At 42.4% G+C, this 14,387-nt stretch overlaps 2 protein-coding genes across 3 annotated transcripts in view; one reads left to right on the top strand and one right to left on the bottom strand.

The window, feature by feature from the left end:
* The window catches only part of RAD9B (RAD9 checkpoint clamp component B), a 30,576-nt gene extending 21,946 nt beyond the window's left edge, over positions 1–8,630 (top strand). The window contains exon 11 of the mRNA XM_054444969.2: positions 7,024–8,630. Within this exon, the coding sequence (XP_054300944.1) occupies positions 7,024–7,152 (129 nt within the window). The 3' untranslated portion in view covers positions 7,153–8,630. The remainder of the gene's footprint in view (positions 1–7,023) is intronic.
* A 1,077-nt stretch (positions 8,631–9,707) lies between these two features.
* The window catches only part of PPTC7 (protein phosphatase targeting COQ7), a 48,547-nt gene continuing 43,867 nt past the window's right edge, over positions 9,708–14,387 (bottom strand). For both annotated transcript variants that reach the window (XM_054444970.2, XM_054444971.2), the window contains one exon: positions 9,708–13,555. In XM_054444970.2, the coding sequence (XP_054300945.1) occupies positions 13,497–13,555 (59 nt within the window). In that variant the 3' untranslated portion in view covers positions 9,708–13,496. The remainder of the gene's footprint in view (positions 13,556–14,387) is intronic.

Below are 14,387 nucleotides of genomic sequence, written 5' to 3' on the forward strand. Positions count from 1 at the left end.
ATTGAGTACTTGTTATATGCCCAACACTTAGGGCAATTTTCTCTTCCTGTATGGCCTAAGTTGGCCATAAAGTGAAAACTGAAATCTGTGTTCTCATTGTACAAAAGCATTGTCCCCTCCTATTTTTCTAGTCACACATATTGTGCTTACTTTTTCACAGGCAACAACAGACATCATTTTCCTGCTGCATCAGGTCCCTGAAATTCACTAAGATTGCCAGTTTCTTTGCTGGAGAAAATGACATTTAGAACTTTAATCTCCATGAGCACCATTACAGCACTCTTTACTCCAAATTTCCTATTGTGTCACCAAATTCTTGAAAGAAGGCTCTATTTTTAAAGGGAATTATTTGCCTTAATGTGGCAAACTCCTGCAAACCTGAAATTACATTATGGGTAAATGATGTAGACCCTTATCATGTTCTGCCTGAAATTCCATGGGCTTCCTGCCGTCCTCTGTGCCTCTGTTCTCCTTCACCCTGCTTCTCTTCCACAGTGTACTCATAGATTTTTGTCCAAACCTGAGGTCTACAGTGAGGCCGAGGGGTTCAGAGCCCTGGCTCTAGAGTTCACATGCCAAGGTTCAAACCTCTCTCTTACCACGTATTAACTGCGTAACTTGGACAAGTTATTTATTTTGCCTTCAGTTTCCTTAGTAAAATGAGGGTAATAATAATTATGCCCACTAAATGGAATTGTAAAAATTGAGCTAAAGATGTAACAGGCACATGGTCAGTGCTTGATAAAATTTAGTTATTGGCTGGGCACAGTGTCTCATGCCTGTAATCCCAGCACTTTGGGAGGCAGAGGCGGGCAGATCATGAGGTCAGGAGTTCAAGACCAGCCTGGCCAAGATGGTGAAACCCTGTCTCTACTGAAAATACAAAAATAAGCTGGGCGTGGTGGTGGGCGCCTGTAATCCCAGCTACTCAGGAGGCTGAGGCAGGAGAATCGCTTGAATCCGGGAGGCGGAGGTTGCAATGAGCCGAGATCATGCCACTGCACTCTAGCCTGGGCGACAGAGCAAGACTCCATCTCAAAAAGAAAAAAATTATTGTTGTTACTTATCACTCTCTTGCTTTCAAAACTCTTAGATTGGCCGGGCGTGGTGGTTCATGCCTGTAATCCCAGCATTTTGGGAGGCCAAGGTGGGCAGATCACAAGGTCAAGAGATCGAGACCATCCTGGCCAACATGGTGAAACCCCGTCTCTACTGAGAATACAAAAATTAGCCGGATATGGTTGGCCAGGCTGGTCTCAAACTTCTGGCCTCAAATGATCTGCCTGCCTCAGCCTCCCAGAGTGCTGGGATTACAGACATGAGTCACTGTGCCTGGGCTCCACATTTAATATTCAATATAACAGTACAATGATCATTTCATTGAAGAAAAATCAGAAAATACAAATAAGAGATAATCACTTCAAATATTTTGATTATTACTCTGCCTTTAAGACTTTCTTCTTTTTATTTATTTGTTTTTTTTTAAACGGAGTTTCATTTTCGCCCAGGCTAGATTGCAATGGTGCAATCTTGGTTCACTGCAACCTCCACCTCCCGGGTTCAGGTGATTCTCCTGCCTCAGCCTCCCAAGTAGCCAGAATACAGGCGCCCACCACCACACCCGGCTAATTTTTTTGTATTTTTTTAGTAGAGATGGGGTTTTACCGTGTTGGACAGGATGGTCTCGATCTCCCGACCTCAGGTGATCCGCTCGCCTTGGCCTCCCAAAGTGCTGGGGTTACAGGTGTGAGCCACTGTGTCTGGCCAATTCTTGTATTTTTAGTAGAGACGGGGTTTCACCATGTTGCCCAGGCTGGTCTCAAACTCCTGACCTCAAGTGATCCGCCCTCCTTGGCTTCCCAAAGTGCTGGGATTACAGGTATGAGCCACTGCACCCAGCCCGCTTTGTCCTTTACCTTGTTATTTTAGTAGAACGTCCTAACTTTGGGTTTTTTCTGTCTTTCCTCATGATTAAATTTAAACTATGTATTTTTGGTAAGAATTCAACAGAGTAATAATGTTGGGTTCTCTTTATACATCGTATCTGGAGGCACAGGTTGGTTTTTCTCCATATTGGTGGTGTTAATTTCTATCATATGGTCAAGGTGGTGTCTGCCGGCTCTCTACTATATAGTTACTGTTTTTCTGTTAGTAACTAGTAAGTATTTTGTGGAGAGATACTTTGATACTATGTCTCACTCTGTTGCCTAGGCTGGAGTGCAGTGGCATGATCTTGGCTCACTGCAACCTCTGCCACTCGGGTTCAAGTGATTCTCCTGCCTCAGCCTCTCGAGTAGCTGGGATTACAGGTGCCTGTCACCACACCTGCCTAATTTTTGTAGTTTTTAGTAGAGACAGGGTTTCACCATCTTGGCCAGGCTGGTCTTGAACTCCTGACCTCGTGATCCACCCGCCTTGGCCTCCCAAAGTGCTGGGATTACAGGCGTGAGCCACTGCACCTGGCCACGCCCAGCTAATTTTTGTATTTTTTTGGTAGAGCCAGGGTTTCACTGTGTTGGCCAAGCTGGTCTTGGACACCTGACCTCAGGTGATCCACCTGCCTTGGCCTCCCAAAGTCTGGGATTACAGGCATGAGCCACCGTGCCTGGCCTGCTGTGGATTTTTTATTAAGTTTAAACTAGAAGTTATACACAGCTCTCAGGGGCATCAAAATAGGGACAATATGTATATTAGTAAAAAAAAAAAAAAAAAAAAAAAAGATTTTATAATTCTCTTCTTACCCAACTCATATTAGACTTGAAGTTAATTTCTGGTTGCATGGGTGTTCTCAAGCTTCCTCCATTAGATTACTAGACATGGAGAAGGGCCCCATTATCTAGCCATATGAGACTTACAGGCTGAAGGTGGGGATAAGGGAGGGTAGCAAATAGCATTTACTCTAAGCCAGTAGCAAATTCAGGGCAGCTCTCAAAGATTAAAGAAAATCTCAGCTTTCAAGTCTCATATAGCACCACAAACATTATCAAGAGCTATTTGCACGTGATGATATACACCGAACAGACACAGGTGCTATATTTAGGTCTTTTCTAGCCTTAGGTTCTTGACCTTGGTGAAGACTAGACTCTTTAGAGGCAATTGAAACCATGCCTCCAATTGGCCGGGCACGGTGACTCATGCCTGTAATCCCAGTACTTTGGTAGGCTGAGATGGGCGGATCACGAGGTCAGGAGATCAAGACCATCCTAGCTAACATGGTGAAACCCCGTCTCTACTAAAAATACAAAAAATTAGCCAGGTGTGGTGGTGGGCACCTGTAGTCCCAGCTACTTGGAAGGCTGAGGCAGGAGAATGGCATGAACCCAGGAGGTGGAGCTTGCAGTGAGCCGAGATCGTGCCACTGCACTCCAGCCTGGGCGACAGAATGAGACTCCATCCCCCCAAAAAAAAAAAAAAAAAGAAACCATGCCTCCAATTATGGCCAGATCAGTATGTTTCCCAATGATCCTTTAACAAATTGCCACAAATTTAGTGGCTTGAAACAACATGAATTGAGTATCTTACAGTTCTGAAGGTTGGAAGTCCTAATTGGGTCTCAATGGGCTAAAATCAAGGTGTCATCAGAGCTGTGTTCCCTTCAGGAGACTCTGGGGGAGAATCTGCTTTCTTGCCCTTTCCAGCTTCTAGAGACCACTTATATTCTTTGCTTTGTAGTTCTTTTCCAGCTTCAAAATCAGCAACAGCCGTTTTTTCCACACAGCCGCACTCTGACCTTAACTCTTCTGTGTCCCTCTTCCATTTCTATGGATTGCTGTGATTACATTGGGCCCACCTGGCTATTCCACATCAGCAATTGGAAACCTTAATTCCAACTACTACCTTAATTCCTCTTTGCAGTGTGACATAACATCTTCAGAGGTTCATGGGCTTAGTACATGGACCTCTGGGAACCATTATCCTGCATACCACAGCCAGTATCACAGCTATCTGGGGAGTAGGTTCAACAGCTGTAAGGCAAGCCTTGCAGAGGGCATCTTCACCTTCTGAGACGTGAGGATGACCCAAGAACAGGGCTCATTCATTTTTTCTCTTGTGGTACTATGCAGCTCCGAGTATCTCGAGAGCTGTGTCCTAGACAGCCACGTGAGGGATACTACAGTGAACAAAATAAACAAGCTTCCTCAACTTGTTTAGAGACTACAGCGGGTATCAGGTATCGGGCCTAGGGTATAGGTATAACATGACTAAATATATAATTTTTAAAAGGCTGTGTTTAGTTCAATAAAGGAGAAGTTCAGGGTGCTTGGAGGAGATTTAATGGTATGTACTGCCTTAATCCAGGTCAGAACGTCTTCCCCTTGAAACTGGTGTTTGAGCTGAGCTGGAAAGGATGAGGGCATGGGGGTGGGAGTAGAGCTCAGGGAGGGCGGCCTGTGCAAAGGCCCCAGCAGGGGAGGGAGCCTGGGGGCTTGAAGGAGTTGAGGGATGGCCACTGTGGTTGGAGATCAGAGCCAGAGGGAGACAGTGGCACAAGGGGAGGCTAGAGTGCTTGGTAAGAGCCAGATCATGCTGGAGAGTCCTGGAAGCTGTGCAAGCGGCCAAAGTCCCTGGGTATTTAAAATATTTGAATGGCTTTACCTGGGAGGGCTGACAGACTGAATGTTGACTGGATGACTTTAGCCGCTAGTGGTATATGAAAAACAGGCTTCAGTGAGGCAATAGTCACCCAATTGTAGCATCTGAGAGATGGTGATTACTTAGATGAGAAGCGGAGAGAGGTGGCTGAAATAGTTGATTTAGGAGCCAAAACTAGCAGGACTTGGTGATGGATTGGTTATGGGGGTTAAGGAAAAAGGTATCCGGGGAGGTCTTAGGTTTGGAGAAGTAGATTCAGGGCTTAGTAAGATCATGAATTCAGTTTTGGATATGTTAAGGGAATGCTAATTGCATGTAGCGGGTAAAGACCTGCAGTGCTGCCCACCATCTTCCTCCCTGCAGGACAGCTCTAAACCAAAGACTCGTAAGGCCTCAAATGGCAGCAGCGCTGAAGTTAGGAAACCCAAGTTCAGAGGCTGCTTAGAAGAGGGCAAGCCGGCTGAGCTGAGATTAGCCAGGAGAGTGCGGCATGAGAAAGATGTCAGAGTGACTATCAAGTGGGGAGGACTGAAAATGGGTCCTGACTTTAAGGATGTGGTAAATTCTGTTGACCATAAGTTTCTGTGATATGGGGGTCAGTGAGGGAGAAGCTTTTTTTGTTGTTGTTTGTTTGTTTGAGACAGTCTTTCTCTGTTGCCCAGGCTGGAGTGCAGGGGTACAATCTTGGCTCACTACAACCTCCACCTCCCGGGTTCAAGTGATTTTTGTGCCTCAGACTCCCAAGTAGCTGGGATTACAGGCATGCATCACCACACACAGCTAATTTTTGTATTTCAGTAGAGACAGGGTTTCACCATGTTGCTCAGGCTGGTCTCGAACTCCTGAGCTCAGGTGATCCACCCGCCTTGGCCTCCCAAAGTGCTGGGATTACAGGCGTGAGCTACCGTGCCGGGCCTGGAGAGGCTTTTTTTAAGTAAAGAGTACGAGAATGAGAAGATGGAGACAGTGGGTGTAGACAGCTCTACAATTAGAGATAAAGCAGTAACTGAAGAGGGAAATAGGATGAGGTTAGGCTATTTGTTTTGTTTGTTTGTTTAGAGACGGAGTTTCGCTCTTGTTGCCCAGGCTGGCAGTGGCTCAATCTCAGCTCACTGCAACCTCTGCCTCCCAGGTTCAAGTGATTCTCCTGCCCCAGCCTCCCTAGTAGCTGGGATTACAGGTGCCCGCCACCACGCCCAGCTAATTTTTTTAGTTTTAGTAGAGACGGGGTTTCACTATGTTGGCCAGGCTGGTCTCGATCTCCTGACCTCAGGTGATCCACCTGCCTCAGCCTCCTAAAGTGCTGGGATTACAGGCATGAGCCACCGTGCCTGGCTATTTCTGTATTTTAAAGATAAGAAGACTGGGCCCAGTGGCTCATGCCTGTAATTCTAGCACTTTGGGAGGCGAAAGTGGGAGGATTGCTTGAAGCCAGGAGTTTGAGACCAGCCTGGGCCACGTAGCAAGACCGTCTTTACGGGAAAAAAAAAAAAAAAAAAAAAAAAAAAGCTGCGCATGGTGGTGCGTGCCTGTAGTTACAGCTACTCCAGAGGCTGAGGTGGGAGGATTGCCCAGGAGTTTGAGGCTGCGGTGAGACGTGATCACACAGCTGCACTGCAACCTGGGCAACAGGGCAAGACCTGATCACAAATAAAAAGGTAAAGATGAGAAGCATTTGAGCATTTGAAAATGCTAACATTCCGAGGGGGCTTGGGATGCAGAGATAGGGAGGAAAGAACTGGCTTTAACTTGGAAGGGTGGCTTCTGCCATAGCAGGAGGGGAAGGGAAGAAGATGGATTAATTCATCCAGTGTCTTACGGAGGCTTCCTTGACCTCTGCCTCTCAGTTCTGGTGGAAGCTTTGATGGCTTAGGAGGGGAGTCAGCAGCAGACCATTGATCCCAAACTGAAGATTGTCGTGTGCCTTTGAAGTCAGGGAAAGGTTTGTTTTGTTTTGTTTTGTTTTTTGAGACGGAGTCTTGCACTGTCCCCAGGCTGTAGTGCAGTGGCGCGATCTCGGCTCACTGCAAGCTCCGCCTCCTGGGTTCACGCCATTTTCCTGCCTCAGCCTCCCCAGTAGCTAGGACTACAGGTGTCCGCCACCACGCCCAGCTAATTTTTTTTGTATTTTTAGTAGAGACGGGGTTTCACCATGTTAGCCAGGATGGTCTCGATCTCCTGACCTTGTGATCTGCCCACCTTGGCCTCCCAAAGTACTGGGATTACAGGCGTGAGCCACCGTGCCCGGCCAAGGTTTGGTTTTAGGACGTGTTGGACCAATAATGAAGGTTCTGGGTGTTCTGTGAACCATCACCAGCAAAGACAGGGATATAATACTGGTCAGGTTTCTGAGGAGGACTGTCACCTGGAGCATTTAATAAGCAAACTTTCTCTTTGGAATCAACAGTGCAGTTCCTTTTTTCCCTCCAGTTTTCTTGCATGTTCTTTGGAGCAGTTTCTTCTGACCAGCAAGAACACTTCAACCACCCTTTCGACAGTCTGGCAAGAGCAAGTGACAGTGAAGAGGACATCAATAATGGCAGTTTCTCTATATTCTAATGCTTAATGATGGCTGAGCTGGCCCCCAGTCCAGTGACTGGCTCATTTGCCCCTCAAGCACGAGTTTGCATGTTTAGAGTCTAAAAGAGGTTGTCCAGGACTTCCTTTTAATGGAGGATGGGCTTTTAAACCACATCATCTTGTACAACAACCATATCTAGAAATAGCTGTTTGTCAAGTGTATGTAACTTGCTTTAAATCCATTATGCTACTTGGGACGCAGAAGAGTTTTCGTGAAGGAAAAAAACCCATTAGAGTTCTTCAGTTCAATGCACGTTCACCCTAGAGTTTTTAACATCTTTGGACCATTTAGAGTGCCATCAAGATGGCTTGAAATGGAATTTTGTGATTTGTAGTCAGGTATCTTTTGTATTTGATTGCAAACATTTGGATTTTAGTTTTCCCATGTAATACCATGGCCTTTTTTGTCCATTGTTTTTTATATTTTAAGACTTTAAGTAGAATAAACCCTGGAAAGAAGATCAAGAGTAAAAATATATGTCACCTTCACTTGGTTTTTTTAGACGGAGTCTCACTTTGTCACTCAGGCTCAAGTGCAGTGGTGTGATCTCTGCTCACTGCAACATCTGCCTCCCAGGTCCAAGCGATTCTCCTGCCTCAGCCTCCCGTGCAGCTGGATTGCAGGTGCGTGCCACTATGCCTGGCTAATTTTTGGTATTTTGTAGAGACAGGGTTTCGCCATGTTGGCCAGGCTGGTCTTGAACTCCTGACCTCAAGTGATCTGCCCACCTCGGCCTCCCAAAGTGCTGGGATTACAGACTTGAGCCACCGCGCCCAGCCTGGAGTGTTTTTACATATTGTAAAATTTTATTTCCTAACCTCAAATTGTTTTGATTTTCAGATGTGATTTTTTATTTTGCAGTGTGCTACAGAAAATAATTTAACGGAAGTGATGCCAAATATTTCTGTATTATCTGACATAGAACAGTATCCTCCACTGCCAAGACAGCCTGAGTTTGGAGTGGAATAAGGTGGAAGACAAATGTCTCTGTTCTTTGGCCCTTTAAGAGTTAGCTTTTCACCTGCACAAATGGACTAAAAAATCTGGCACAAAACATTGTTATGTAATGTCTTATGATGTGTGCCTTTCCCTCCCCCAAACCTGTTTACAGTCAATTATAACCTGACAAATGAGACTTTTGTAACATATTATTGTTACGTCTTTCTGAAACCTTCAAACCGTAAGGAAGTGTTAACTGGCAAGCAATTGTACTTTAGACTTTGTGAGAAATTCATAAAGTTGGCTGAGTGGATTTGCATGTTTTAGAACTGTGAATAGAGTTCTAACTGAAACCAGAATGAATTTGGCTCTTGTAGCTTAGTAATGAGTCACAGCTACCCACAATAACCTAATAAAAACTCAAGTTCATCCCAAGATGTTCCTTAGTGAATGAAAATGGGCCTTAACCAAGCTTTTTGTGGTAACTGGCAATGCCCACGTAATTTCAACTAAGTCCTTTCATCACATGGTAGGGGAAGATTTATGTATCTTATGCTTACACTGATGATTAACACTGAATTTCTGGTATTTCTAACAAATGCAGATGCCTACACAGGGAGCTTTTATACACAAGAGTAACTCTGTAGGTCTCTTTGCTGAGGATAACATTTCTGGTTCATTCATTGAAGTAGGCAGAGGGGTTTAGGTCTTGAAGGCATCATCATCAGTAATAGCCTGGATGCAGCATTGGACTATTATAGTTAATACTGGCGGGGCGTAGTGGCTCATGCCTGTAATCCCAGCACTTTGGGAGGCCCAGGTGGGCGGACCAGTTGAGCCCAGCAGTTCAAGACCAGCCTGGGCAACATGGTGAGATCCCATCTCTACAAAAAATACAAAAATTAGCCGGGCACTTTGGATTTTAGAATTTGGATACAGAGTGCTAAGCTGAAATACAGTCGTGCTGCATAACAATGTTTTGGTCAACGATGGACTGCAGACAGTGGTGGTCCCATCAGATAATGGAGCTGCCCTATACAGGTGTACTGTTTTTTTGTCTTTCATACCGTAGTTTTGCTGAAACATTTCTATATTTAGATATACAGATGGTTATTGTTGTCTTACAACTGCCTACAGTATTCAGTACAGTAACATGTTATACAGGTTTGTCGCCTAGGAGCAACAGGCTATCCATATAGCCCAGATGTGTAGTAAGCTAGACCATCTAGGCTTGTGTCAGTACACAATGATGAAACTGCTAAGGATGCATCTGTCAGAACATCTCTGTTAAACAACACGACTGACTGTACAGCAGAGTTTTTTGTAGCTTCCCTCTATACTATATGGAAGGTGCAAAGCCTCAGCTGGGAAAAAGTTCTATAATTTACATTCAATTGTCAGTCCATTTTGATGAATTTATGAGGAAGCTAAACTGATGTAGTGAAGCAGCTGGAGCCAGTTAAAGAAGTAGCATATAATCAGTGCTAGAATGACTAGGAGGCTTGGAAATGAGGACCTGATAGTGACCAACAAACTCAATGTCAAGGGGTGGTGTCTCATTTAGTTACTATTCAAACCAAAAGAAGTACACAGATTAGTATAAATACTATATTTATTAAATATCTTTACAGTTTATTTAAATGTATTTACAGAACTATTCCTGCATAAGTTATAATTCAGACATCCAAATTCAGGTAATTGCCTCTTGGGTAATAAGACAAATAATGATAGTCCCAACAGAAAAAAAGCAGCTCATTAGTATACACACAGATTCTAATTTGCTTCATTATTTAGCCATCTTTGCCACAACTACCTGCTAACAGTTAAAATTTTGACGTGGACACGTTTTAGTTGAGAAGTTCAATTTTGCAAAGAATTTAATTTTAAATAAATAGAATCCAAATATGTCCTGCTTCATGTTTTGTTTCATAAGCAGATTTTGGTTTTTTGATACTGTAAAATTTTTAAAATGCAAAAATGTGATACAGTTTCCAGAGAAACTGAATGCTGTAGCTTCTATCAAAGACAGCTGGTATAAGGTGACCTAAAGAACCATGAACTCATCCAAAGTACAAACGTTTACAATTCGAGCCAATCTTGTTTACATTCTCTCAAACACTCAAAGCTGACTCAATAAATTCCCACGATTCCTGTGTAACTTGTTACTTGGTATGGTGGGCTAGTGGTACTGAAGGTGGTTTCCATCTCCGGGCTACTGTCCTATCCAGAACACATGCAGCTGATAGGAGAGGACGCTCTCCCATCATGCAAAGCTTGAAACCCAGTTTCTAATCTAGACACAGCCCAACCCCCAGACATGCATACCTGGAATGGATTCTTTTGTGATTTAGTACCCATCAACCATGTCAAGCAAGTACAGTAACTCAGGACAAATAACTTGTTCCCCCTGCATCCCATTTCTTCTTTTAGTTTTTAGAGCCTATGGACTCTACTGCATCTCCATTTGGTAATTTTTTTTTTTTTTGTGCGCAGGCAGCTTAAGTTCATAGGAAGAAATAAGGTTCTGATATGTTTAGAGTGCACATTTTAAAACAACAAAATAAAAATTTCAAGCATGTGATAAAAATATTTTTATAATACAGTATTGCTTTATAAATATAGATGGAAAAGCTATAAACTTTACTGGTCTTTGGTGCATCCAGAGAGAGATAAATAATTTGCCATTTGTAAATCAGAAATCCAAATTTTTTCTTTTGTTATAAAAGTCCATTACATGAGGCAAGTGTGTGTGTGTGTGTGTGTGTGTGTTGCTTAAAATACAATTAACACACACATCAGATTCAGAATCAGACCCACCAAGTGGTACAGCACAGTAACAACCCATGGAAGCTTGGGTCTGTGACCTGGAAAATTCTACTATGGGTCCAACACAGCCTCTGACCACTGAGAGTAGGAGAGATACTTGTTAAGCAGCACTCCAGCTGACCCCCCAGCAGTCATAAAATTAAGTACATAACACAAAAAGAACAGGGGGAAATAGAGAAAATATTTTATGTCACTAATCTATAGGCCAGATCCAAAGCCAATTCCACTGTGAAACTCAATTCTTGCCCCACTACTTTCAGTATCACTGGAACAAACACATTGTCAATTTCTAACAATCATGTCTCAAAAAGGTAAGCTGAGTAAATAAGTTGTATAAAACACCACCAATCTAGCTTTACAAAGATTGTGTTTGATGGGTTAAATGACAGCAGAGAAAAACCAGAAACTTGACGAGCACTGCCTCTTACCAGGAATTAAATGTAAGCGTTGGAAAATGAATGCAAAATATATCCAGATCATAAGGCTACATACTTCTTACCAAAAATAACTGAAAACCTAAACAAAAGAGCTGAAGTTGTCAGTCCTAATATAAATGTATTTATTCTAACAAAACCCTTCTGGATGCAACTTTCTTTACTTTTTAAATACAGAGACTGCAAATAGTTTGTGCAAAATAAATACCCCGCCACTTGCCACTCATGCTTCTGTGTTTTATCATAGCATGATGATTTCTCCTTAAATAGAGTCTCCGTCCAGACCCCCCACCCCGCCCCCACCTCGTCTACCAAAGAATTCTGTTTTGTCAAGTTAGGGTAGTTAAGGCATTCTGACATGTAATTAAAGGTGATGCAAAATAGATTATCTAACATTATGCCAATTTAGGAATAGTAGATAAATTACTGAACGGCTTACAAATGAATAACTCATTCTTATTATAAATGAAATGCCTGTTACAAGCATGATGCATTGAAATATAGTAATGACATGTACATGGTACATGTTAAACAATTTTAAATAAAAGCTTGACAGTTACTCAAATATACAGTACAAATTCACAAAACAAAATCTTTTAAAACAAGTTGAGGTAACCTCAAACATAAATTTTAATGCAATAAACCAGGGAGTCAGTATCTCCTTTAGAGAAAGACTTTCTATATTCTCAAGTAGATTCTCATCAGGTTTAATTGCATTCTCATCTATACACCAATGTTACCTGACTTATATATAAAACATGGCTTTAATTTAAGGATTTCTAAGTATATATTTTTTTCTACCACCAAGTTAATGAAGGAAAAAAACTGACCCAAAAATATATATCTTTACAGCAGTCAACTTGTACACAAAACTTAAAAATAAGTTTCAGCTTGCAGATAATGGGAAAACAATGCGGGGTAGTTTTGTAAGGAAACTATACACTGCAAAATGGCTATTTGGAAACTGTAAACATTAAGCTTGATTCAGAAACCCCTAAATTTCCGTGTGGGGTAATTGTAAATGTCAGATCATCACTGGGAGTTTTCCTCATGGATGTCTGTGCTGCTGCCGCTGCACACAGTGCTCTCTCCACATGGACTCACTGGATTTGGTGCATGCTCTATAGAAAGCAAGGCTACTAATAAAAGGTCTGAGAGTATGAGTATAGGTAGGTAGCATGACCATTGAAAGCCAACAAAATTCAAAGTTACAGCTGTCTGTTCTCAACCCTTCAGGCCTTGGGCCCTAGAGTTCCCATTCAGGGGCATCCTGTCAGACAACTAGGAGGAATTTCAGCCATAACATTAAATTTCTAGGCTTTGAGGGGTTTTACAACCTTGAGTAATATTTCCATAAAAAAATACTGGTAAAGTGTCTCCCCTACCCCTCCTGGAGATCAGGCCTTGGCCTGTGATTTGGACTAATCAATAAACTGCCAAAACTTTAACCACAGGAACACAAACATCTTTTTAAAAGCATGAAATATTTCCATCCATAGAACTAAAATGGATTTTTCTCCCGATTTGTAACAAAAAAGCTTTTGGGATCAAAACTGTATAACCCAGAGCAAAGTTTTAGAGCAGAATCATAAGCCCCTGAAAAATAGGAGTTTATAACAAAGACATAAAGCCACACCAATCATCATAACAAAGACTATGCCTGTGGAGTACACATGTAACATTTCTTTTGATGAATAATGTATGTTTCTAGTAGATGTATCATTACATACAATTTGTGTTAGACTTGTACAATCCCTTTAGCACACTAGGATTTTGAATTCACTTTACCAACATTACTCATTTTCAATACTTCAACTACTTTGAAAAGCAACAGCCACGGTGACACTGAACACCTCCATCCCCATCATGGAAAGAACATCGAGAAATGAAGGCCAATCTTCAAATCTTGGATCTCTTCAATTGCTGCCGGCAGATATGAGCTAGTGAATGATAGTAGTGGTTCTCAACAAAGATCTCAACGGGTCTCAAGAAGACAGGCAAAAGACTTACGTCACTGGCCATTGAGATCAGTGGCAAAGAAATGTGGTCCTGCCAGCAGGATCAGCACACATGGCAGGGGAAATTTGGGATGATGAAAGGAAAGGCAGGACTTGACACCTCGGCTAGTCTGTATACTCAGCCACTATTGAAAGAAGGACGGTGATGTCATCTGGCTTTCCACCTATAATGAAAATGAGAACCTATCAGTATATTTTAAAAAGAAAAGTCAATAAAAAATGTGTACTTAAATAAGTACTAGGAGACAAATGCTTGCATTCCAGGCAGTTTTGGTTTGTCAGTATACCCTAGTAGAATAAAGAAAAAATTATTTGATAAAGAAAAACAGTTAAACAAAACTCCAAGAAATTACATGAAACTGAAGCTTAAAAAAAAAAAAAAATCTTCCCTGCTCCTTTACAACAGGAGCTCTATTCAAACAGCGACCACACCCTCTGTTCACATCAATCACAGTGAATCTGACGAGAAAGTTACAAGCTTCTATACCCACAATCCTAATTTAGACAGATATATCCAATGTTTTGAAACTAGGAATAGCCTTGTATTCTAATCTGCCAAACAGCTATGGCATGCACTTTTTCTATTTTAACATTTTTTGGAGGACTAAGAAATGTTTCACATGTCATAAAATTATATCAACAAGAAACTAATTCTACTAGCTCTGATATGCTAGCACCAACATGTATGTCTCAGCCCTGAGACGGAGCCATTGGCCTGCTCCCAAAGTCACACATCATGCTGTAGATAGGACAAGTCTTCAGTCAAGGGCAGTTTCACATTGCTTCCCTCTTCAAACCCTGCTGTGGCAATTTGTCAGGCAAATACTGTTGAGTCCCACAAAGCCAGAGGAAGGGAGAAGCGAAATGTCAGACACGTGAAAGGCAGAATGTTAAACTGTTAGGAATGTCCACGCACTCTGGGCAGAGCTCGGAAGCCTTTTGGGCTCAGGTCCAAGCATTGCGGTGGTGGCAATAAAGGGCTTCAGGTTCCATCTG

This window comes from Pongo pygmaeus, chromosome 10 (genome assembly GCF_028885625.2).
Source record: "Pongo pygmaeus isolate AG05252 chromosome 10, NHGRI_mPonPyg2-v2.0_pri, whole genome shotgun sequence".
Taxonomy (NCBI): domain Eukaryota; kingdom Metazoa; phylum Chordata; class Mammalia; order Primates; family Hominidae; genus Pongo; species Pongo pygmaeus.